General features: G+C 30.7%; 1 protein-coding gene across 1 annotated transcript; it reads right to left on the bottom strand.

Annotated features, from left to right (window-relative positions):
* Positions 1 to 13,480: 13,480 nt before the first annotated feature.
* LOC143057081 (zinc finger CCCH-type antiviral protein 1-like) lies at positions 13,481 to 24,324 on the bottom strand. Its single transcript, XM_076230313.1, has 5 exons — positions 21,821 to 24,324; positions 20,924 to 21,154; positions 18,852 to 19,048; positions 17,303 to 17,536; positions 13,481 to 15,085 (listed from the first exon to the last, which is right to left on the bottom strand). Exons 1-5 carry the CDS (start codon positions 24,284 to 24,286, stop codon positions 14,245 to 14,247), a joined length of 3,969 nt encoding a protein of 1,322 aa, XP_076086428.1. The 5' UTR covers positions 24,287 to 24,324; the 3' UTR covers positions 13,481 to 14,244.
* Between the last annotated feature and the right edge of the window lie 1,257 nt (positions 24,325 to 25,581).

Genomic DNA, 25,581 nt, shown 5'->3' with positions numbered 1-25,581 from the left:
GTGTTGCATAGAGTTGTTCATATACAAATCATCTTAATCATTTCTGTCTAATTGTTGTGTGTAATGTTCTGGTGTATTTAAATTGGATGAATAAACATAGAATTTCTGTATTTCAATGAACAAGATATTTAAGCAACTTTTAAAATTTTTAAACAAAAGGTTGATATAAAAATAAAAGCATGTGGTATGTTATCTATTGAGACAACTCCCCACCAGAGACCAAATTAGTAAAACAAAGAAATATAAGCCTGTCTGAAATCAGGAACTTTTCAGTGGTTATTGTTTGTTAACATGATAAAGTTGGCTCGGGCCTATTCGAAGTTTCTATCAGAAGTGCCATATGTTTTGTTATTTTAATCTTTACAGAGAGTGAAACAAATTAGTCGAAAAACACATGGGTTCCCGGACCATTTAAGCTCAAAACTTAACTTTTAAGGTTAATCATAACAAATGGACAAATATGGCCGTATTTTCACCTCAAAAACTACTCTGTGTACAGACTTACCTGTGCTGTTTGGAAAGTTGTAAGATCTAGCATCCACTAGATAAGCATCCACTAGATATATAAAAGTTAAATCCATTTTGTGTTTAAGAACGATCAAATCTTTCTTGCTTTTTGATGGGCATTTTTTTTTCCTTTCTGCAGAAGGTGTAAAAATAAACAAACACCTGAATTACTTTGATACTGTCCACTCATGCACTGACTCAGATAAACTCTTTAACTCACCTATAGTTGTGAAGATACCTCTAGTGCATGTCAATTAAGGACAATCAAAACAATACAAACCGTTTTTTTACCTAAGGGAGCATCTCAAAGTTGTACCACAACTTTGTTAATTTTCACACCTTATGCATGAAGGGAAAAAAATGTCCATCAAAGTCCGAAGAGATTTTATCTTTCTGAAACACAAAATGTATTTAACTTTAATTTATCTAGTGGATGCCAAGCATTAAAACTTTTCCAACTTCACAGGTAAGTCTGTACTCAGAGTAGTTTTTGGCATTGTAAATACAGCCATATTTGTCCGTTTGTTATGATGAACCTTAAACAGGTATGTAAAAGGGACCATTTTTCAATGAAATGATAGGGAAAATAGAGGTGTTGACATATTTTTATCAAAAAATCGGTCTGTGACACATGGCCTAAAACTTTAATATAAAAAGCTAAAATATAGCTTCAAAGAATAAGCGGAAAGTATGAAGCTTTACTGGTACCTATAAAACATGAATAACTTTTTACTCTTTTGTGTCTTTTTTTTAACACCATTTACACAAACCTGGATTATGTCCCCTTGTTTGAAATCAAAACTCTCTTTATCTTGATGTAGAAGCAGTTTTACTTTTTCAAATGTTACTCTGGTTTCTGGCTTCAAGCTAAAAAATAGAATGAATGATCAATGAATGATCAATGAAAACAAGGTGATTGTCGCTCTTGCTTGTCTTTGATTATTGGTGATTCATGGTAATCACTATCAATTAATATTTTTCCACTGTTTTTTACAGGTCAATGAACCAGATATAAAGTTTTGTTCCTTTCCGTTTTCATTCATTTCAAAATCTCTTTCAGATTTATGTATTCATGTCACTAACTTACTCATCTTTGAAAACAGCAAGAATTCCAGATTCTGTAATTTCTTTTATTGACGCCTGCAATAGATGTGATACTTTATTGCATAATTATGTAAATGTTGTTCAATGGCAATGCTTATATCATTCATGTTTACCTATATATATTTGAAGATGTAAATCTTGTATTCAAGGTTTAAATCATTTCCCCCTTTGCTTACCACATTATTTTGGAGTCTTTGTAATATATCTTTAATTCATAGATAAAATCATTTCACAATAATTTGTCAATTCTTTTTTTTTAGTTTCTTACCTTTAATATGCAGGATTTAAGATATAGAAGTACTGTTAACCAACTTATTTTCTCACTACCGTTAAATCTATTTTTATGTTTATTCTTTATCGGTGGACTAGCTTTGCAGCTATTAATTTTTGCGATTCTAGCTCCTATTTCCTTGATGTACATTACAATATTAAAGCATGATAAGTGAATATTCATTTTCTATATGTTTGCTACAATTAAGATTTGTATATACAGTAAGGTTACAATATTTTTCTACTAGAGAAAGTTTTGAAAATGAATTTTACACCTAAAAAAGTTGCTTAACAGTAGTAAAGAAGTATTTGTTGCTTCCTTCTTCTGGTTTTTAAACTTAAGAAAGTTATACACAGGGGGATATATCATATTCATGTAAAGAAGAATATTAAAAAGTCATTTCAAAAGTTAATATACTGTTTGATCATTTAGCAAAGACAAAATTGATTACCAGCTTACAAAGGGAAAGAGACATGGCTCAACGGAGTTCACTCCTTTAACCAGTAATATATATATATATATATATATATATCTATTATGGACTTTTGACGAGGTCAATAAGTTTTATATTGACCGAAGACGAAGTACGAGGGTCAATATACATGTAATATGACAGTTAGGTCCATATATAACATATTGACTAAGTAAAAGTCCTTAATTCCTATATTACATATTTAATGTAACGCGTTAGGAATATGACGTTCAATGTTCTTTCTGTGTATTTTTTAATTGTATTTCGCCAGAATTTTAACATGTTATTGAAAATATCATACTTTTTTTAAATTTTTAAATCAATAGCTAGTTGCAAAAGCATTCTTGTATTCTTATCATCTGCATTTAACATAAAATTCTTGAAATCTCCTGATGAACTAGCAAATTTTCCTTTCTGATGTCACGCTTCCTTTGTGGTTGTTATGTGTTACGTTATCAATCTAAATTTAGTAACATTTTCATATTGACCACCAATATACGTATACATAGAAGCATAGCTTCAATATATATACGTATAAATAGAAACAAGACGTCAGATACCTAGAATAAACTTTGAAACACATTACTGATCCTCATATCCAATGAAAACCGTTGAATGCAACATATAGTTATCTTCATAAATTCTTTTAATGCATTAACGTCAAACAGCATTATAGAAATAATCTGTGTTATTGATTGTACTTAGAAGCTGAGTATATGCTGGGTACGCTAATGTTTGCATCAACCATTGCTATAAATATATTTAAGAGAGTCGTTGATCCTTGATCCAATGATATACTACGACTCACCAGATAACATGCACCATTTGGCGAATAAACCTCTACTTCTGTATTTCTCCAATCCATGCTTTTAAACTGTATTTTTTATCTGAACATAGCTTCCATGTCATGCCGTCGTCTGCTTAAATATTTAAGACAAATCTAAATGTATTTGTAACCTATAAATTCAAAAAAATGATGCATAAAATCTTTCTGAAAGTCACTGACTTGAACATGTTGAATTTAATTTGGCATTAATACTTTAATTTGCTTTTTCAGCATTTTTCCATTACCATAAATTAAGGTTAATTTATGTTTGCGAAAAATATAACTGAGTTCGAAATTGTGAGCCATTAACACTATAAAAGTATGTCTCTTTTGAAATAGTGTCCTACTGGACACTTTTTCACAGAAAAAGTATGTTTAAATGTGTCCGATGCTGTGAAAAAGTGTCCTTACAATAAAAAATAATTTCATTTAAGAATTGCATGCTTCTTTTTGTAATTTTATTCGGGTGTAAAACTGCTGATCGAAGCACATTTTGAATTAAGCGCAGAAGCGGTTCATTCTAGCGTAACTAGTAAATGAGCGCACAATGAACACTTTTACAACTTGACTTCTGTTACCTGTAACCCATGGCCAGTATTCTGACATACAGTATGTTATATTTATTCTTATAGGTGATTAACTTATAAATTAAGTTCCTTACAGAATAAAGCCTGACAGTGGATGATTAACTTATAAATTAAGTTCCATACAGTGGAGGATCGAGAACTTTTTATAGGGGAGGGGGGCACTGACTGTTTTAAGAGGGGGCCCGCTTATACGGTTGTTTCAGTGATTTCCTATATCAACCAATTTTTTCCCACAAAAATGGGGGAGCCCCCTCTAGTTCTTTATTTCAGCCAATTTTAAGAGTAAAGGATATTTGTTCCAAAAGGAACAGGATTTATATCATGCTTTTTAACGTTTTCAATTTTCTGTTCTAGATAGGAGAAACAAACATATGTGTAGCCCATCCCCCTTTTTGTGTCATAAGTCATAAATCATAAAGCTTTATTTAGAGTCGGTATAAACATGAGCTCTGAAGAGCTTTTAAAACAGACAAGTAAAACAAAACATACATATCAAGTCATGCACACAAAATTGAACATATATAAAGCAAGAATTCATATCAGTATATTAACATGCAGCACAAAAGGTCTTTAAACATCTTACAAGTTAAACACATACCGATTTATGAAATTATGAGATAAAAACACGATAAAATGGTTTGCACATAAAAGGCACATTAAAAGCACATGAAGTATAGAAAGTCCCTGCATAAAGTTACTAAAATTAGCACAAAGCAGCAGAAGCACTATAGTTGTGAACCAACCTCAACCACTGTAAGTATCTGTAATTATTTAATGTCGTTGAGAATAGACTACTTTGGAGAAGATCATTGTTATCTAACAGTTAAGTGTTTATCACAGTATTATTTATCTTATATCAACCTTTGTGACTCTACTTTCATTTCTGTTTCCAATGGGCTTGTTTATTTATCATCTTAAATCTGAAGTACACCACACGTTGATAGTACTCATCAAAAGTAAACAATGATATGATGATCATTAAACGGTTCAATATTGCATTATCATATTTCTATAGCTATTGATTTTTCTTCAAATATTTAAGATAGTACAATAAACCAACTATTATATAATTTTGAACAATATTCAAATTAAAATGGAAACCAGCGTACTTTTTTTACCGTTCAGTTCTGCCATAATTTTCTGGAAATCAGATGTTAGAAAATGTTCACGAAAGTTTTATGAACACATGATGAACAGATGCAACCTAATATTCATGTCACTTGTAAACATGTCATCCAATGAATAAGATATGATAAGAAATGTTACTCTTATAATACTCAAACTGGTAAGTTAAAAATGAAACCACATTTCTAAACAGACAAAACGATATTTACTACTATATATAAGAATCAAAGTTTATAGTAAATATAAACAATTAATATGTCACTGAGTATTCTAAATAATTAAAGCAACTAATTGACTTTGATTTCTTGATTGGATAATCAGGGGCAGATCCAGTCATTTTCCAAAGGGTGTGTTCCAAACCCAGGACAAAAGGAAAAAAAGGGGGGGTGTTCCAACCTTTACATCTTTATTCAAATGCATTGAACTTCCACAAATATAGGGTTTCCAACCTCCGGAACTTCCCCCTGGATCCACCACTAAAAATACCTCAGCCAGGACTCTATGTGTTCTGAGAGTCATACTCATATTTGAGAGTTTGTCATGTGATATGAAAGTCCAAATAAGTATGACGTGTGGCAAGGCTATTTTAGTTTTTTGTCTGGGACACCTTCCTACATCATAACCTGAAGCCATTTTTAACGTCTGGACTTTGAGAGCAAATTACCATGTCTATTTCCAGCAGAACCGGAAAATATAATATATATCTCGCAGTTGATACAATATTCCAGAGCTTGCATATTCTATCCTTATTTCCTTTTGTAAGTGGTGATTTAGATTTCCTCATTCGGAAATGATACAAACGCTACAGCGAGTTGGTCGACTGTTAAGGAATATCTCTTTCATAGATCAATAAGTTGTAACCCTATTCTCGTTTTCTTTCCCCTAATGTGACCTACCAAATGAGCACCTGCGATCACCCCTGTTTTTGTTTCGATTCATGTTGCTCAGATTTTGGAGATTTCTATGTTGTGTTTTGTGTAATGTTTCGTAACTGTCGCCCTAAGTCAGTTTGTTTTCGATGTTCCAGTGTGAATGTCCCTTTTATCTCTTTCCAAATAGATATATGTACATATATGTTTACAGTGTTTTTTTACCATCTCGATACCCTTCAAGATTCTCTCCAATTATGAAGCAAAGTTGAGGTGTACATATTCCTATTTAGATATTTTACAAACATTTTAAAAAGTTTGAAGGCTTATGGTTGAAAACTGTACATGAGGGGTGAAAGATATCACAGGGACAGTCAAACTCATAAATCGAAAATAAACTGACAACGCAATGTTTAAAAAAGAAAAAGACAAACAAATAATAGTACACAAGAAACAACTTAGAAAACTACAGACTAAGCAACACAAACCCCATCTATAATTTGGGGTATTATCAAGTGCTCCGGAAGGGAAAGCAGATGAATACAAAAACAAGTATCTTCTTTCCTCTGCTGGTCAATAGACTTTTTTAATACTCATTGGTGCAAGTCTTTTTTTTTATTATACTGCCAATTGGATATGCCTGTCATGCCACCTGGTCTATAAAACGGAAAAAATTATCAGATGAATAATTTCAGTTCAGATAATCCTTTTAAATGAAAATGACAACTCCTTTATCTTTTAAAATCTTAATTAATATATCATTAAAGTCACATTTGTAAATTTATTTCTAAATGCATTTCAATACAAAATGACAGACATGTTAACAAACATTTGTACTTTGTAACAATATAGAGTTCTAAATACAGGTCAAACTATAAAAGCTCAACCAAATACTTGCTGACTGATGCACAAAATATCTTTACAACTGCAATGTGAGTCTAATGCATTAAAGTTATCCAACTGTCTTGTGTTTCCGAAAAACAAAAATAAAAAAAATGAGAATTCTTCTGAAGTTATAAGTTATAACTTCAGAAGAATTATCATTTTTTTTATTTTTTTTTATTAAGCAGTTACTAGGTTCTTCTAACATTGTTTAGGTATACTTTCTATATAACAAATGTCCATCATTACTACTTAAAGATAATTGTTTCATATCCAATTGAAAGTCATATCAATACACACTTGAACAAAGGAGGTATAATCAAAACCATTATTTCATCCATAGAATTACCCATTTTCCAAACAATGAATTTTACAGAAAGGCTAATTTAAATTTATATATTTGTTATTTAAAATGTACATTTGTTTTTAATAAAAAAAAAAATTATGTATTATAATTTATAATAGTGTTAACTGATGGATATTTCCATAAGGAATATTACAGCCTTCAAGACCATTATAACTGACTGAGGACCAATAAGAGGGTCAATTTGAAAACACCCATTTCTTTACACTTTTATAAACCAAACCATCAATGTGTAAATAAGATTTTGTGTGTGGAGAAGAAATATATTTATATAATTATTACAAATGCAGTACTATTAAATAATTGATGCCCCCGCTTGCATTTTGTATAAAATTATAAAGGGACTTAAGTGAAGAATAGTATATTAAGTGACTCTACTCAAATTTGTACTTGATATGATTTTTGTGGTAATTAATGAACATTTTGTATAAGAATCATAACATTTCGTTGAGGCAAACTAAAGTTAGAGAAGGTAATCTTGTAACTTTTATTGTGATGCAATGGAATAACATGTAAATGTAAATATAATTTTATTGCTGTCCTATTTCAAGTAATGTATGGCATATAAAATACAAGATTTCACTCGGGATTTTAAAACTCAAAATATTTTGATACACATCATGGAATGCATCATGTAATTATTGATGTGACAACTTGTTCAATTCAAATAAGTCATGATTTTTTATACCTTTCAATTTCTTTATGTTTCTTTTCCCCCTAAATACCCTTGAATTGATAACAACTGAAAGTCATTTATAGCCCTGATTAGCTCATGTAGCTATAATTTCCTTTTTTTTCATAATATCCATATTTTTCATAATGACCTTGTTTTGTTGTAATGTTTTTCTTAATGGCTCTTTTTATACATTATAGCCCTATTTATTAATAATGGTCCTGTATTAATGCCCTGTTAGTCTGTAATGGACCCAGTTTTGTTTTTAAAAATAAATGGGCAGTTTCATAAATAGAGCACTAAATTGGTTAATAGCTTATTTTATGACAGTTTCAAAAATTTTGAAGGGTTCCTTGGAACCCAGTGTCTCTCCTACTTTTGCTGTTCGTCGCAGGCTGAAAAAAGAGGAGAAATTATTAAAAATGTTCTTTGAGGTACCAGTTCTTGAATGTAAGAAGCTCCTGTTCAAATTTGGTAGAAATCCAGGATGGTATATGAATGTAATAAATGTTTTAAAAAATTTCAGTGCAGACTGTTACAGTGTTTGTAATGTTAACTTGAAGAAAAAACTATAAAGTCCATTTATCATTGTTTATAAGTAATATACAGAAAAACAAGAAATAAACTATACAACATTTCCCTCTAGATACAAGCTTTTGATTATGAACAAGCTTCTGTCCAAGTTTGGTACAAATCAAGGATAGTTTAAGAAAGTTATTAAAAATTTTAAAACTTTAACCACAGAGTGAATGTTATGTTAACTGGCATAAAAACTAAGTCCATTTATAGTAAAATACTAATAAAAAGGATTGTTTTTAAAAAAAATACTTCTGGATACTATCTTATGATCATAATAAAGCTTCTGTCTAAGTTTGGTACAAATCCAGGATAGATTAAGCAAGTTATTGAAATTTTATAACAAACAAATAATGAATACATATAGATGATTGGTACCTTAAAAGAAATGTATGTGTTATTCTGTACATATATGGAATAAATACTTTTACATGATTAAGTCATAAAATAAATGTAAGAACATAGAAAATATATCCGAGATTCATTAAAAAAAATACATGTAAATATTGTAGTGATGAATGCATTTATCATACCTTTTTAACATTTGGTTAGCATATACCTAATCACTGGTTAAAGCATACACCAAAACAGCATACAAGATAGTTCTTTACAGTTGATACAATGCCTAATTGTTCACAATAACAACAAGAAGCTCCTAGCCAACTGTTTTTTTCTTAACCTGTGAACACAGGCACTTGTCTCAGACTCCCCCCCCTATATATACCTTACGGGCATATGATACAGTTACAGGGGAGGTAATGACATTGCTAAAGTAAATTGTTATTTTTGCGACATCAAGCTTATAATGACTTATCAGGAAAAGATTTAGTTTTCGAATGATTTTTATCATTCCAACTTATTTAACTTGAAAACAAGTTTATGGACACCTATTTTTTAAAATGCCATTCGATTTGATTATGGGAGAAGATTATGTATGCCAATTTTCAGGAAAACATAAATAGTGCAGTTTTTTTAAATTTGATAAATATACAGCATAAAATGATGTTTACTTCTACATTCATGAACATTTGATAAATATGAGTTATTTCTGAATAAACATGCATAATAAATTTTAAGGATACTTATAAAATACAGAAATTACCGATTATTTAACCAAAAAAAATGTGTGTTTATCTTTTAAAACAACAAAAGTTTTGTCTTTTTTCTAAAGTGAAAACAGGACCACAAATCTGAATTATTAGCAAATATACAAAAATTCGACCTCATTTTACTCAAAAGGTAGCACATACAGGTATATTTTTTATTACATATTTGATTTACTCAGGTAAAAATTAGTCTATATGGATTTTCTGTCTTGTATGCCCTTAATATAGCACTATTAAGGTATATAGGGGAAAAAATTCTGAGACAAGTTCCTGTGCCTGTGAACTAAGTTGTTGTAGAATAGTTAAAATAAATATAGCTAGTAGTGAAATAACAACATTAAATGAATATTTCCAAAGTATGAACAAGTTTTGCTAAGTTAATCAATTAACAAAAAAATGGTACTCCTCTTACATTATTAATAAATAATAATTTAATTTTGGATGTAACGCGTCTTCTGATTGGCTGAGGTTATTTTGTTATGAGCCCATAGACATAATTTAGTCATGTGACCGTGACGTCATCAACGTTTTTTCATGGTTTTCTACGGTTTAAAATGAAATTTAGAATTAAATTATAAGAAATGACTGTAATATTTTTCTGTCTATTCGAAATAACATAAAAAATGTGGTGCACACTGTTAAATAACCCACTACACGCGTTATTCAGTGTGCACCAAATTTTTAATGTTATTTCTTCATAGACAGAAAAAATATTACAGTCATTCCTTAAATGTATTGTTGTAACATGAAATGTTGTAATATAAAAGAAAATTGAAAACAACACTGCAGCTCTAGTCTAGACTAAAAATCCTCCTAAATTTTGTAGTGATCTTGTATTCTGAACCTATAACACATCAAGCTTGTGATGTTTAATGTTTTACAATTAATAACAGGACTTTATCTAGTCTAAAACAATCATGTCAAATAAGTTTCATCCCAATCATGGTTATGGAATGTGCAAATTGTAAGTCTAGGTTAGTCTTTTCATGCATGGCTTTCCTTGAAATTATGCTGAATTAAATATAATTTTTTTCTTTTGGTCTTTAGTAAAATCTATCTAAATATTTCCAATGAACACAATGACAACACATGGTTTCTTTGCAATGCACAACTACAAATATTCATAAACAGAAGTCAGTATTCTTATAAAACGTATAACATATTAAATAATATTAATGATTAATTCATAACATGTTCTTAGCAAATAAAATTCTTATCTAGTAGTTGACATCTTAAAAAAAAGAAATCAGTTGTGTCTGTTATGGTCATTGCACCAAAAAACTATGCCATTCACAATTATTTGTCAATAATCTAGCCAATAGATGCTAAAAATCAACTAACAAAAAATTCAAAGATAATAGTTTTTGTGTTTTTTTATAATTTCAAAGAAAAACTGGAAGATTGATTATAATACATATATATACATGAATATAGGTGGCACATTTTCTTCAGGCATTATCACAATTTTTCCATTCAGGACATTGTACTGAACACACTAACATACTTGCCATTGGACATCAGAAAAAAAAAATAAATCTATGAATTATATGTATTGACAAAATATATCAATTTCCTTAAAAAAGTTTTAAAAACATTTCTTAGTTACCTTAATTTCTTATCAGGAGGTTTCATAGTTCAAACTGTTTAGCGTACAAACATGACAAAGTAATTGCATGCCAGGATGATAAATCATCACAGTTTGTAGATAGCTTTGTACTCTAATCAAGGTATAAATAACTATATGTGTTTTTCTTTATCTAAATGAAAGAAACTTGCAATTGTCAAAAAACATTTTAATAGCCGGATACATAATCAAAGTGGTTGTAAGCACTGAGGGTAAAGATTGCCTCAATTTATCAGTGGGAAGTTTGTTTTTATAGTGATCAAGATTATAACACAATGTTGACGGCTGTACCCCTATTTTTGACCTTTTGACTTTTTATGTCCATATGTCTGTTTGTTTTGTTTACGGATCATTGTCAATAAAACGGAATTTGATGCAAGTGTCATACATGCGCGTGGTTTATCTTGCTAAAAAACAGGTTCTATCCTCCTTTTCTACCTAAGAAAATGTCTGTACCAAGTCAGCAATATGCATGGCATGACAGTTGTTATTCATTCGTTTGATGTATTTGAGCTTTTGATTTTGTCAATTGATAAGGGACTCTCCATTTTCAGTTCAGTATTTTTTTTTTATTTTACTTTTTAGATATTTCACTCGTTTCAGTTGATGTAACAGCAATTCTAGACAAAGGAAGATAATTCAAATTTTTAAAGATGACTTTAACAATGACATCATTTATATTTGTAAAACAGATATTAGATTCCTGCACCTTGTAAAAGTAATGTAATTTCTTGACAAGTGTACTATCATTTTGTGCCTTAAATATCTGAGCATGTATTACACATAAATATATTTCTTGAAATGTTTATGGATAGGATGTATGAAATGTTATGATCAATGCACTATATATGTGCACCAAAAAGGTAGATTAATAAGCCTTGGAAGAATTAGATTTCAAGTCAGTCTAATAAAGTTTTGATTGCATTCACTACATAAAAGTGAATGTGAAAACTGATCACAAACAATTTAGTTTAATTTGAGAACATTATTTTAGCTAATAAAATAGGAGATGGAAATTTCTGTTTCAATATCTTGACCACAATAAAATGAAACTTTTCCCTTTTTGTCATTCATGCATAGTTACTTACTACATGGAAAAAGTATATATATACTATGTACTCTGAAAATTAAAAGTCAAATTCAAGCTTTTTGATTGGATTGATTGAGAAAAAACAAATTCGTGTTACCAGGGTTTCCCCTGGGTCAATTATTTTTTCACCACCTCTTTCGCCAAAACAATATATTTTTCGTCACTTCATTATTTTTTTCGCCAAAGAACATAAATATATTTTTCGTTTAAAATTTACCTTTTTTTCTACCCCCTTTCCCTTAAATAAGATGATTTTGCCCTATAAAATTGTGTCTATGGTTATTCTCTCAAACTTATTTAAGAGTCTACATTTTAATGAATAAACGCTTAATATTAACTTTAAAACAACAGAATTTTTTTAAATTAAAAGGGAAAAATATTCATGGTATTTTAAACAACTGAGGGGCCACTATACTTTTAATAATAAAGAAGATATAAGTCCTGGAATATAACAAAATTAATGGACATGCTTTCTTCATATAATACCAGTATAGTTCGTAGGGAAAGTTTCTTTAAAAGAATAACACTGATGTTTTTTACAACAAAACAAAAGCTTTTATCACATGAAATTGATCCCTCGTTTCCTGTTGAGTCATTACATTGAAGGGATACTCGCATTCGAGGGGTTGTTCCCAACCTTTACGATAGATTTCTTCATAAAGACAGTTTTCTTTTCTTGACCATCGTAAATGAAAAAGTTGAGACGTAAAACTATGCTTGAAACACGTGTGTCACTCAAACGACTTAAAAGTAGTCTCCCTAATCAATTACTTATATTAAAGTCAAAGGATAATTAAAGTTTTAAATCGGAGATTTTTCTTGCTTTTGAACATTTTTCGTCACAACAACAGCTTTCTTTTCTAAACTATCTTTAAAAGGAGAGGAGACGTCAAAAGTTTGCTTCAAACACGTGAATAAATTCTGTATGTGACATTTAGCGGAAGCCATTTAACCATATCATTTTGTCAAACAATTCAATCAACACCTTTATTAATTAGTCCTTTGTTGTAGATAGCTATAAAATGCAATCAGCTGATTATTGATTTTCTGTCCAAATCTTAATGAGGTCAAGGTGAATTCCGAGTATTGTCTGATCAGCTAAAGTCCGAGAAAGTCGAAAAAAGTAGATAAACAAGATGGAGTAAAATAAATCGCTCTACATATTTCTTTCGCCAAATTCTTTCACAAATGAGGAATTTTTATCGCCACAATTATTATTTTCGCCAGCGGAAACCCTGCGTGTTACAAACTAAAACTGAGGGAAACACGTCGAATACAAGAGAGAAACTACAGAAACACAATACTAAAATGTAACACACACAGAAACAAACTATAATATAACAAAGGCCATTTTCATGACTTGGTATAGGACATTTTAAGAAAAAAAAATGGCAGTTTGAACCCAGTTTTGTGGCTAGCCTAACCTCCCTCTTTTATGGCAATGTCCAATATAAAATTAAAATGACAACATTACATGACAGGACTTCAATACAAATAAACATGATAAATGGGAGAACATATAGAACAGAGAAACACATGCATAATAGCTATCAAAAGTACCAGGTTTATAATTTAATACGCCAGAAGCATGTCTCGTTGACAAAATTTACCAGTGATGTTCAGATAAAAATGTTCAAAAGCCAAAACAAGTACAAAGTTGAAGAGCACTGAGGACCAAAAATTCAAAAAAGTTGTGCCTAATACCGCTAAGATTTTCTACCTGGAATAAAAACATCCTTATTATTTAGAATAATTCATACTTTTGCAACAGTAAATTCATAAAAATGACTATATAATAGATATACATGGCAACACCAAAGTGGTGACTAACTACAGAAAAAATACAAATATATAACACAACCTATACCAGCATATAAAATGCCACAGCCTAGTTAGCTGACGAGATCAATGCACAAAGTGACTTCACATTTAAATTTCTAAAAATTTACCCCAAAAAGGATAGAATTAGGACAGAATTTAAGATAAGGTTTGTAATACTGATTAAATTAATATAAGCTTAAACTCATTTTATAACTTGACCTTTCACATTTGATATATTAATGTGTTCCTTTTGGCAAACTAAGTAAGCACTCATGGAGAATAATTTAAAACAAAAAGCAAACTTCAGCTAAACAATATTAGTGTTACTAGTGTATAAACTGTTGTAATTACAATATAACACAATCTTTGTCCTGCTTTCTTCTTCTGCCTTTGTTAATGACTGTAGGATTACTGTTGCCAGAATTCACATTAGATTGAGAAGTCTGAACATTGGATGAATGCATATTTGAACTTGATGACATTGAACTGTTTCCCATACTTGTGGCTGGAATAGAAACAAGATTGTATCTTGTTGCAGCTCCATAACTTGTTCCCCTTGACACATTGGATCCGGAAATAGAATTAGAATTAGAACTTGTTGCAGTTCCTAAACTGGTTCCTCCTGAGGAGTGAGCATAAGCACTTGTGGAAGGCATACTTGAGTGTACTGGTTGCTGAAAAGTTGACAAAACTGGAGGGATCCGCACTGAATTTGGTGCTGTTCCTGAAGAGATTCTCCTCTGACCATAATCCTTCTCTCTGTAGTTAATAAGGTATTCTGGATAACTTTGGCTCCGATCAAAAATGACAAAAATTGATGGATCTATAGGGTGGTCAACACAAGAATCATACAATTTATGACTCTGCCCTGGAATTTCTGGTGGTCTGCGATAGGTTCTACTACCTTGTGTAAATTTTCCAACTAACACTTTGGCTCTGAACATGTATCTGTCACCAAAATCTGAGGACGGTTTTGTGTAATTATGACTATAGATTGCATCCCTAGCAAAATATGACCCCTCTCCAAAAACTGTTGCGTTTTTACCACTTTTTCGAAAATCAAAATTGTTTATGCAAATGCCTCTGCAAATGTCTAGAGAATCTGTGCCATGAAACAAAGTTCGTTCATCTATTGATGAAAACGTGGGATTGTCTTTTTCTGCATCAGCATGCATGTGTTTCTTCTTTCTTTAGTTAAAAAATAAAAACATTATAATGATTACAATTTTCAATAATTTTTCATGGTACTATATTAATTGCACATTAAACATATTTATTTTAATGTGATTGCTATAAAGGATTATGTTCAACAAGTGTTAAAATTTGCCCAAAGATTTTGATATTCTGATTAAAAAACTAAAAATTTCTCAAGAAAGAGTTGTTATATTACTATTACTTCAAAATAATTTCATTTTGTCACATCACAATTTAAACAAGAATGTCTCCAAAGTACACAGATGCCCCACTTGCACTATCATTTTCCATGGTCAATGGACCATGAAATTGGGTAAAAAAATCTAATTTGGCATTAAATTAGAAAGATCATACCATAGGGAACATGTGTACTAAGTTTCAAGTTGATTGGGCTTCATCAAAAACTATCATGACCAAAAACTTCAACCTGAAACTCCCACTTTCATTTTCTATGTTCAGTGGACAGTGAAATTGGAGTTAAATGTCTAATTTTTGCTTTATAATTAGAAAGATCATATTATAAGCAACAAGTGTACTAAGTTTAAGGTTGATTGGACTTCAGCTTCATCAAAAAACTAACTTGACCAAAACCTTTAACCTGAAGCAAGACAGACAGACAAAAGGATGCACGGATGGATGGACGAACGTACAGACCAGAAAACATAATACCCCTCTATCATAGGTGGAGCATAAAAAGTCAGTTTTGTCAATTACCATTATAAATTAACTGCTTACAAAACGATGAATTTTTGAACACTAAGGCTTTGTACTTTATTTGACCTTTTTAACTTTTTTGGATTCGAGTGTCACGGATGAGTCCTTTGTAGACAAAAGGCATGTCTGGTGTAAACTCAAAATTTTAATCCGGGTATCTATAATGAGTTTATTTACAACCACTGGGTCAATGCCACTACTGGTACAATTTTTATTCCCCAAGAGTATCACCAGCCCAGTAGTCTGCACTTCAGTGTTGACATGAATTATCATTGATATGGTAGTAATTATAAATGAACTGCCTACAAAACATTGATTTTTTTAAATACTTAAGGCTTTTCTACCTCAGGAGTAGATTACCTTAGTTATATTTGGCAAAACTTTTAGGAACTTTTGGTCCTCAATGCTATTCAACTTCATACTTTATTTGACCTTTTTTACTTTTTTTAATTTTAAGAATCATGACACTCAGTCTTTTGTAGACAAAACGTGAATACAAAATTTCAATCCTGGTATCGTGGGTAATATTTTTAATTATTCTATCAGTTAAATGTATAATTCACTGTGATCTCCACCCATGATCCAGAATTTGTTTTTAGGGATTTAATAATAGCAACTTTTGGTTAGAGATCATTCTTTTTCTAGATTGCAGCCAAGGGTTTTCTCTAGCTTTTATGTCCAAAAAATGCACAAAATCTTAGTATTTGGAATATTATTTATCCAAAATGTGCTGCTTTTGAAGCCAATAATGTACTCTTATGAAAAGATTTAGTTTAACAGAGCAGTAAGGCTTTTAAAATAGATCCACTTAAAAACCAAATTATTGCCATTGTGGAATATACATTAGGATCCTTACTTTTTCAAAAAAAGATAGAAAAGTTTTTGTCCAAAATTTTATGGGAAACCCAGCAGATCTGTTTTATAGAAGTATGCAATAAGACAATTGGTATTTTTTTTTCATGGAAACAGCAGAAATAGTAAAGTCTTACAATAATATAAAATTAAGGTTTCCATATAGTCTTGAAAAAAATAACAGAAAGTTTCTAATCAAATGGCAAAATCAAAAGCTCAAATACATTCAACAAATGACTAACAACTGTCATATTCCTGACTTGGTACTTATTTAGAAAATGGTGGATAATAAATAAACCTGGTTTTGTAGTTAGCGAAACATCTCATTTGTATGAGTGTCACACTAAATTCCAACACAAATATGTATGAACAAAACAAACAGACAAACAAAGGTAAAAAAAGTCACAAACAGAAATGACACGATTGAAAATTATAGGGTTGTGTCATACTATCATTATGCATTGTCCAGGGTAATAAAAGGCAAACATATGATTTAAATTGTACTTTCCATTTTTGTAAAACTGTTCAACACTATCTATAGCAACTATCAAATATTGCCCAAAGACGAAAAATAATATATTATCACATTGCAGGCAATAATTAAGATTGACCTTTCAATAAAAAGCTTTTTCTTTTTAAACTTACGTTTCATAATCAGACCACAGTTTCCTGCTCTGGACTCTATAAATTGATCTAACTTCATAATTTCCCCGATTCATGGTCTTCTGGAATGAACTGAGGACATTGTTGTATTCACTATTAAATGAAGAAACTATTTCAACCAATTCAAACTCGTTAGCAAGATCCCAAGGATAAAAATGTGCTGGTTTAGAATCTTCACCATAAAGTTCAATTGCTTTACTCACAATTTTCTGTGCACTGAGAAAGAACAATCATAATTTTAACACATTAACATTCTGTTTTAGACTTCATTCTTTGTTCATTTAAATAAATAATTTAAAGAGATGCTTGAAAAATAATTAATTTCTTCCCTCTTCATGTTAAAGCAGTGCATATTTTTCTTTTTGTCATTTAGGAATGTGTTTTGATGGTCAAAATCATGAACGTTTTATTTAATTTAAATACAACTTTCTAGACTTAATGGAATTAAGAGATTGACTTTTGATGAAGACAGTGTGTTGAGTAAATTCCTACAAAGTGATAATTCTTACTATTGAGAAGATCATTTTTTGCTTAAGAAAATCTTTCAAAAATCATTCAGTTTGAAAATAATCATAAGATGTGGATGTGAACAAACTATTAAATGGTGAAATATTTGAAAATGGCAATTAAGTACTATTCGAATCTCCAAAATGTTCACAGTTATGGCATTTTTATTCCAGAGATATCTTCTCTACTTGTGTTGAATTTTCCTACTTCCACTAATTTGTTTATCAAAATTGTAATGATTTTTTTTGCTGTATTCATTAGTAATTTCCTGTCAAGTTTTCTAAAATATATCTTGATGTGCCTCCTGATTGTCTAAATGTTTCTACATGTATTGTTTCTAATAAGTAACAATACTTTATCAGAGTGATTTATTGTCTTGCAGTTTATGACAGCAACTGTTTTTACCAGGTATATTTAGAATTTGTTGGTATTACACTATACATGCTATAGTCACATAAGCAGGTCTTAAATACACAGTGGTAGTGTGATTGACATTCAACAAAGTACTGTCAGTTGAAATTGGTGCTAAAGGGCCCTATTCTATAGAAATTAATGTAGGTTTCTAAAGGGTATATCTTTTATAAAATAATTGAATGTACTGAATTTTAAATGACATTGCTGATATAAATTTGATAAAAATCTGGCAGACTAATATTTCCAAAGGACATAACTCTTTTAAAAAAAAGTTGATTAGCACTGATCATACAAATGTAAAAGTGCTTACAAGGATGGTTGATGGATTGACACAGGGTGGAACTATTAGTTTGGAACTACTTTTTCCTGTGGGGATAAAACTCAAAATAGCATTATAACTGATGTCCCCTATTTGTTTAATTGCTTTATAGATATGTTTTGTCTAAATTATCCTCATTTGTTTACCCCATACATTAATGGAGTTTACAAATATCTGTGTATACAACGACACACAATGAATGATAACTATATTTTGCACTGAAAGTAGAACATAAATGTTATCAAGTCTTCTTTTTCAAACAGTTGTACCAGTTGATATAAAAACACTTACTATTTTTTCTTTTCAAGATCCTCTTCTGAAACAAATAATGGGCGTCTCATGAGCACTCTAGTTGTTCCATATTCCAAGTTGACCTGTTCCATTGAGTTGAAGGATAAACGATACTTTTGTTTATAGTTTTCTCTTGAAAATAAGTAAGTCTTTTGTTGTTTTAGAAATTTCACTTCCAATGTATAAGTTTGTAAATCCTAAAATAAAGAGACAATTGAATTAGTTTTGATATAACAACAGAAGAAGCTACCATAAATGCATTATCTATCTAATTTGAATGTGAATAATATTATATGATATATGTCCCAGGTTAGGTGGAGGGTTGGGATCCCGCTAACATGTTAAATCCTGCCACATTATTTATGTATGTGCCTGTCCCAAGTTAGGAGCCTGAAATTTAGTGGTTGTCGTTTGTTTATGTGTTACATAATTGTTTTTCGTTCTTTTTTTTTTAATATAAATAATGCCTTTAGTTTTCTCGTTTGAATTGTTTTACATTGTCTTATCAGGGCCTTTTTTTGTGGATAGTTGTCTCATTGGCAATCATACCACATTTTCTTTTTTATACTTCATTTCTTTGAAATTTATTTTGCATGGTTTTTAGTCCATTTTTATGACCTTGCCTTCTTACCTCAGGTTTCAAGATGGTTTGTGCTAAAATCAACATTTAACAATTTGAATAAACAGACAGAGAAGGATTGTCAAATGAAATCATTTAAATTATAAAGACTTTACATCCAACCAAAAATAGATGGAAGAGCAACTATCTATCAAAAAAGGAAAAGCAAGAAAAAAAAATCACCAAAAAATTGATTATTTCTGCGTTTCATATAATATAAACACTTCTGTAAGGTATTATTAAGTTGAAGATCAAAACTCTATTCATATCAATATACTGTTGATTTGTTCAAATCATTCTTGTGAATATGCTTGAAAATTTTACTTATTATACTAGAGCAAAAAATACACTTGTACAATTTCTTCCATATGTACAGTAACTGGTAACAGATCATTCTCTGCTAATAACTTATATTTTTTTTTAGTTTTATTAAAAAAATGAAATCACTATATTTACATTTCATTATAAAGATTATGGTTTTATTATAATTAACCTATTAAACTATGAATAAAAATAAGGTTTAAAATCTGTGTTAAATTTTTAAAAAATTACTTAAACCTTCACACTTTAGACCAATACCTTTAATTACAATAAATGCAAGCACAATTTATAATTTCTTTTTTTCAGTCACATTAACCTTTTTATTAAACAAAAAAATATTTATGAATGACAATGGGAAAACTGTCAATATCAAACTTGACCTTAATTCATCTTCTCATCAATATCAACATATTAAAGTTTAAAAAGCAATGGTTAAACAGTTTTCAAGTTATTGCACACAAAATGGTTGAGCCCATGTACCTGCCTACAGTCAGACTAATATACAGAATAATCTGATTAAAAATATTCAACTTGAGACCAAAACCAATATCGATTCATGCAATCTCTCATAAAAGAGGGACAAAAGATACGAAAGGGACAGTCGAACTCATAAATCTAAAACAAACTGACAACGCCATGGCCAAAAATGAAAAAGACAAACAAACAGCACACATGACACAAGATAGAAAACTAAAGAATAAACAACACGAACACCACCAAAAAACTAGGGGTGATCTCAGGTGCTCCGGAAGGGTAAGCAGATCCTGCTCCACATGTGGCACCCGTCGTGTTGAACTAATTTCCAATTCAGTAACTCATGAAAAATGTTTGAATATTTGAATTTATAGTAAAATATATCAAAACAATGACTGTTACATGAAAGTTTACGAAGTATTCCTAAATGCTTTTCTCTCCACTCATTTATGATGACATTTGAAGATTAAACAAAATTATTGCCTGTACTTAATAAAAAAAGGTTATAACACCTTTTTCAAATCACAGCAAGAAAAAACTTAATTTTTGCTCAATATAAGCTTAAATCATAATAAGTGTTGAACTTCAAAAGCTTTTAAACTTTTATCTTTAATAGATTATACCTTTAAATTAAATATATTTATTTTCAATGACTTACTGTATCATAACATAACCATACACCATGGTCATTTTTCCAATACCATCTCCATTGTGTCAGATAACTATCTACTGATAAAAATCTCTCGCCAAATGATGGTGTACTGAGACGTCTAATATCAGCCCTATTAGTTTTGCTACCAAAAGCATCATAAACAATCCAAAACATATGCTCATTCTGTACTTCAAAGCTAATGTGAACTGTACATATGCTCCCTGAATAGGTAGAATCCTGGAAATAAAAAAAAATTGATCATCATAACCAATAATAACTTCCCTCAGAGGCATCCTTGATATTATTATATAAAACAATAAAACTTTAAACAAATAATTCTTTGAAATTAAGTCATTAGAAAGTCAGGTTGAACTTGATATATTAAAAACTATAAACCATTAAAAAAAGGCTTTCAATACGGTAAATTTAAAAGCATATTTAAGCACATACATACTCATAAAAACACTTCTGACAATGTAAGAGGAGCATTATGTCCTCTTAATCTTAAAATCTCAGATGAAGATTGTGCAAGATTGGCAGTTATGCTACAGATAAAATTTCACATAAATTTCATTGTATCGAAGATAATAACCATCACTGGAAGTTAAGCAATCAAATGTTCACAGTTTTCCCCCTGTGTTCAAGCTTTAGTGACCAATTGTAACCTCTAGTTTTTATAATACTTTACAGGAACATCAAGTAAAAAAGGAATAGTGCTTTGCAACACCAAATATTTATGTTTTTGACTCTGAATGTTTACTGCCTTCGACCTCATCAACTATGGATTTTACTTACACTCTATGGATCCTTAAAGGGTCAGTAGCAAACAATATAATTTATAATAAAGCAGCAGTCTTCTTAAATTTAAAAGAAAGTTGTGTAGCAAACATATCAAATACTTACCTTTAACTGTAAACTCTGCTCAAGAGAACAATAGGCATTTTCAATTTTGAAGTTGTCCTTTGGTATAAATGATACCCATTCTCCATCTTTCTTTACCTGCCATAAGTATGGCACACCATGTTGCAAATGCAAATCTGTACAAACATGACTTTGGCAATATTTCTTTGTTAATGCTAAACATATGTGTTTTTTCCCAGCAGCCTCTTCCAATAGACTAACATCTGATTCTGAAGTAGCCTCTGTAACTATAGATTCACTAGGAAAAGAATATCTTATTCCAATGTTATCATGTAAAGTTGATTGATTTCCAATAAACAAAGACTGTATTGTTGAACGGCGCTTAAATCCTCTACTCCCATCTGTCTGACGTTGATTGGTTGTAGATTCAATAGTTACTTCCCTTGCCAGATCCTGCACTGTCATCTCTGTATCCACCACTTTTTGGGGCTTTTCGAAATAAGAAGGAACATAACTCATGATTCTTTCCTGTTTAGTTGGCTGATTTTCATTAAACTTTGATTTTGATTTTGAAACAAGTACAAGCCCATCTACACCTTCTAACCAATATTGATCTGTAGTTCTAGATTTAAGAGCTTCATTAATTGAATCGAAGTCTATTGTCATTTCTGTATCTACCTGTTCTCTTTGCTTCAAATTAGGAGGAATAGTAATCGTTTTTCTTCCCTGTATAGTTGGTCGATCTCCAATAAACTTGGATTTGGATTTTGAAGCAATCATATCTTTCCGTTCTTCCCAATATTGATTTGTACTTCTAAATGGAACATTTTCTTCCCTTGAACGTGTTGAAAGGTTATCCAATGTTGCTTCTGTATTTACCTGTTCTGTGCGATTCTCAAACTTAGGAGGGACATAAATCATTTTTTTCAAAGCATCTTCATTTTGATTGGGAAGATGACAAGATGTTAACACCCACTTATTGTGGGAGTCTGAAAATGAGTGTGTAAACTGACAATTATCACCTCTGTTGCATTTACCCAAGAAATAATTTTTACAGTAGTGAAGATATGGGCAAGCCTCATATTTATTCTCAGTGTGTTTACAGCTATCTTGCTTGTATATATAATTAGGGCATAACCTTGGAAACTTCCAGTTCAGTAAGACAATTATGTCCGAGTCTGTAAAATCTTCAAGTCCATATTTTGCTTTGATTCTAAAATTTTGAGCTGAATCAAAGTCATGAGAAAGGTTGCAATGCAATGTCCTGCAATTTCCTCTCACAAATTTCCTACATACATGAAAGAAACTACAGTTCTGATTGTCACAAATTGTCAGTTTTGAAGGGTTGAAAAAGTGCTTGCAAATGTTCAGTTCCTTATAAAAAGGAGCAATGTAAACAATTTTTGGACCATCTCTGTAAATATGAAACCTTTTGGACCTAGTATTGAACCATTCTCTCATTCCATCAGATGGTGGAAATAAATGAGATGCTATACAGATAAAAGTACCAAAGCTGCAACCACCGCTACATGACTGAACTAGTTTTTTTAGCACCTGCATTTCATTTATTCTGTCTAATTGTTCTTCCATAAGTCTTTTCTCTTTCATTTCTTTACTTTCAACCCATGTTTTGACCTTTGGTGTATCATCTAATAAAGAATCAAAGTTTACTAAAGATTTTGTAAAATCTTCACCTGTTGAAAACTTGTCATCCAAACTAATTGCTAAAGGGGAATATTCATCAACTTCCATCATTTCTACATCTGAATTTATATCCTCATCAGATTCATCTTTAAATTGCTGTCTTTGTTGATGATGATAACTTTGGTAAAACCCTCCTCTTATCCTACTTCCTGACCTTCGTCTTACACCATTTCCTCTGATTGAAGAATTTAAATTTCTTCCTGCTCTATCAGTATCAGTTTTCAAAATTTGTGTACACCAGTTATTATAAATTGAAAGGCTGTCATCACTCTGTTGTGTCCGTTCATCACTTCCCTCATAACCTTCTTTTTCCCCTTGATGCTTTTTATTGATCCCTTCTTCAATATGTTTTGGAAAATAACACTCCTCTGCCCTTGTTCCTGTATCTTTTGCTTTAGGTTTATTCCAAATATCTTTATGTCTCACTCCACCACTACTTTGTTCAAAAGCAACACCACCAACATTATCATTTAACCACAAACCCTCTTTCCCATCATCTAAATAACATGAATAATCAAAATATGAAATTTGATCCTCACTTGGTTGATTATCTCCACTATTCAGCTTTTCTCTATATCTTCCTCTTCTTCCACCTCTACATCTTCCTCTTGGTCTGCTACCATTCCAGCTACTTCTGTTTGGTGGCTTGTGAACTGGATAGTGTTGTTCACTGTTGATGGAAGCACATGAAAGTGTGTCATCTGATGAACCTTCAGAATCTGCAACCAGTGTTTTAGAATCTAATAGAAATCCATATTTTTTTTCAGTAGCTCTGACATCTTGCTGACTGGCATTAGATTTCATGTAATTTTGATACTGTTTGCTTTCTTCTTCTGTGTGATTATTTCTTCCTCTTTTACCTCCTCTAAATCTATTTCCTTTCCCACCCCTGCTTCTTCTACCTGTTCTATTCCCTCTCCTTCTGCTTGGTGTGTGCTGGATACTAGAAATGTTTTCACTGCTTATAAAACAAGAAGAATTTTCATCATCTGACCATATGTCACTTCTTTCAGGATCTCTTATATCTATTTTGCTAGTGTACAAGTTCTAAAATATACAAAAAAGCTGTTTGTGTGTAAATTTCAGGACACTTTAATAACCTTGTAATTAACAAAACAATAAACTTTGATAGACATGATGAAGACAATTGTTAATTGAAAAAGTATAATCACAAAAATACTGAACTCCAAGGAAAATTCAAACGGAAAGTCCCTAATCAAATGGCAAATCAAAAGTTCAAATACATCAAACGAATGAAAAGCAACTGTCATATTCCTGACTTGGTACAGGCATCTTCTTATGTAGAAAATGGTGGATGAAACCTTGTTTTATAGCTAGATAAACCTGTCACTTGTAACAACAGTTGCATCAAATTCCATTATACTGACAAAGATGTGTGAACAAAACAAATTTTGCATTTTTGGTGGATATATCTGATTTCATTGTTTAATAAGGTTTGAATACAAGCCTATAGACCAGTTGAAAACAACCTCTCAAGGGCTCCCAATCTGAAAAAAATAAGTTTTATGTCTTTTTGTCAGGTTTCTTCTTGCAAATAGTTAGTTGAAAAGTTATCATAATATATTTAAGAAAAGAAGTCATAGATACGGTTACAATGAAAGACAATTGACAAACACATTTAAATATGGCTGGTTTAAACTAGTTTTGATAGTTTTCAACCCAAAGAGCATTTGATGAGTACACAATTTTTACAGATTCAAACATGTATATTTAAATTGAAAATTTTAAACTCTTTTGCTTTCCTTGCATTAATGTATAAATGTTTCATTTGCTAACATTGGTCTCACTTTGACTTTGATATGAAGTACAGCAGTAAGTGCACTGCCCATAGCTTTTGGTAGTTTTATGTGTATATTTAATAGTGGTTTTGTGTCATAAAGTTATACATGTACACCATATCCTTTCTGGTCCATTATATAACATTTTTGTATATTTATATTAAAAGCACTATACAGTTCCTAGTGATTCTTTTGAATTTATTTACCTTCAGAGCATCTAGTTTGAAATTAATCAAAACCTTTGCATTTTCTATGGATTCTGGTGTACCTATTATGTTAAAGACAACACCCTAAAAAAAT

The sequence above is a fragment of the Mytilus galloprovincialis genome, chromosome 13 (assembly GCF_965363235.1).
Source record: "Mytilus galloprovincialis chromosome 13, xbMytGall1.hap1.1, whole genome shotgun sequence".
Lineage (NCBI taxonomy): Eukaryota > Metazoa > Mollusca > Bivalvia > Mytilida > Mytilidae > Mytilus > Mytilus galloprovincialis.
The sequence above is the reverse complement of the archived record's forward strand: the minus strand, read 5'-3'. Positions and strand labels throughout refer to the sequence as shown.

Coding starts and splice junctions, on each gene's coding strand:
- LOC143057081 (XM_076230313.1), bottom strand. CDS start 24,286: ATGAAATCTAATGCCAGTCAGCAAGATGTCAGAGCTACTGAAAAAAAA. Junction 19,049..20,923: donor TATGGTTATGTTATGATACA/GTAAGTCATTGA, acceptor TCTTTATTTTAG/GATTTACAAACTTATACATT. Junction 17,537..18,851: donor GATCTTGAAAAGAAAAAATA/GTAAGTGTTTTT, acceptor GTTCTTTCTCAG/TGCACAGAAAATTGTGAGTA.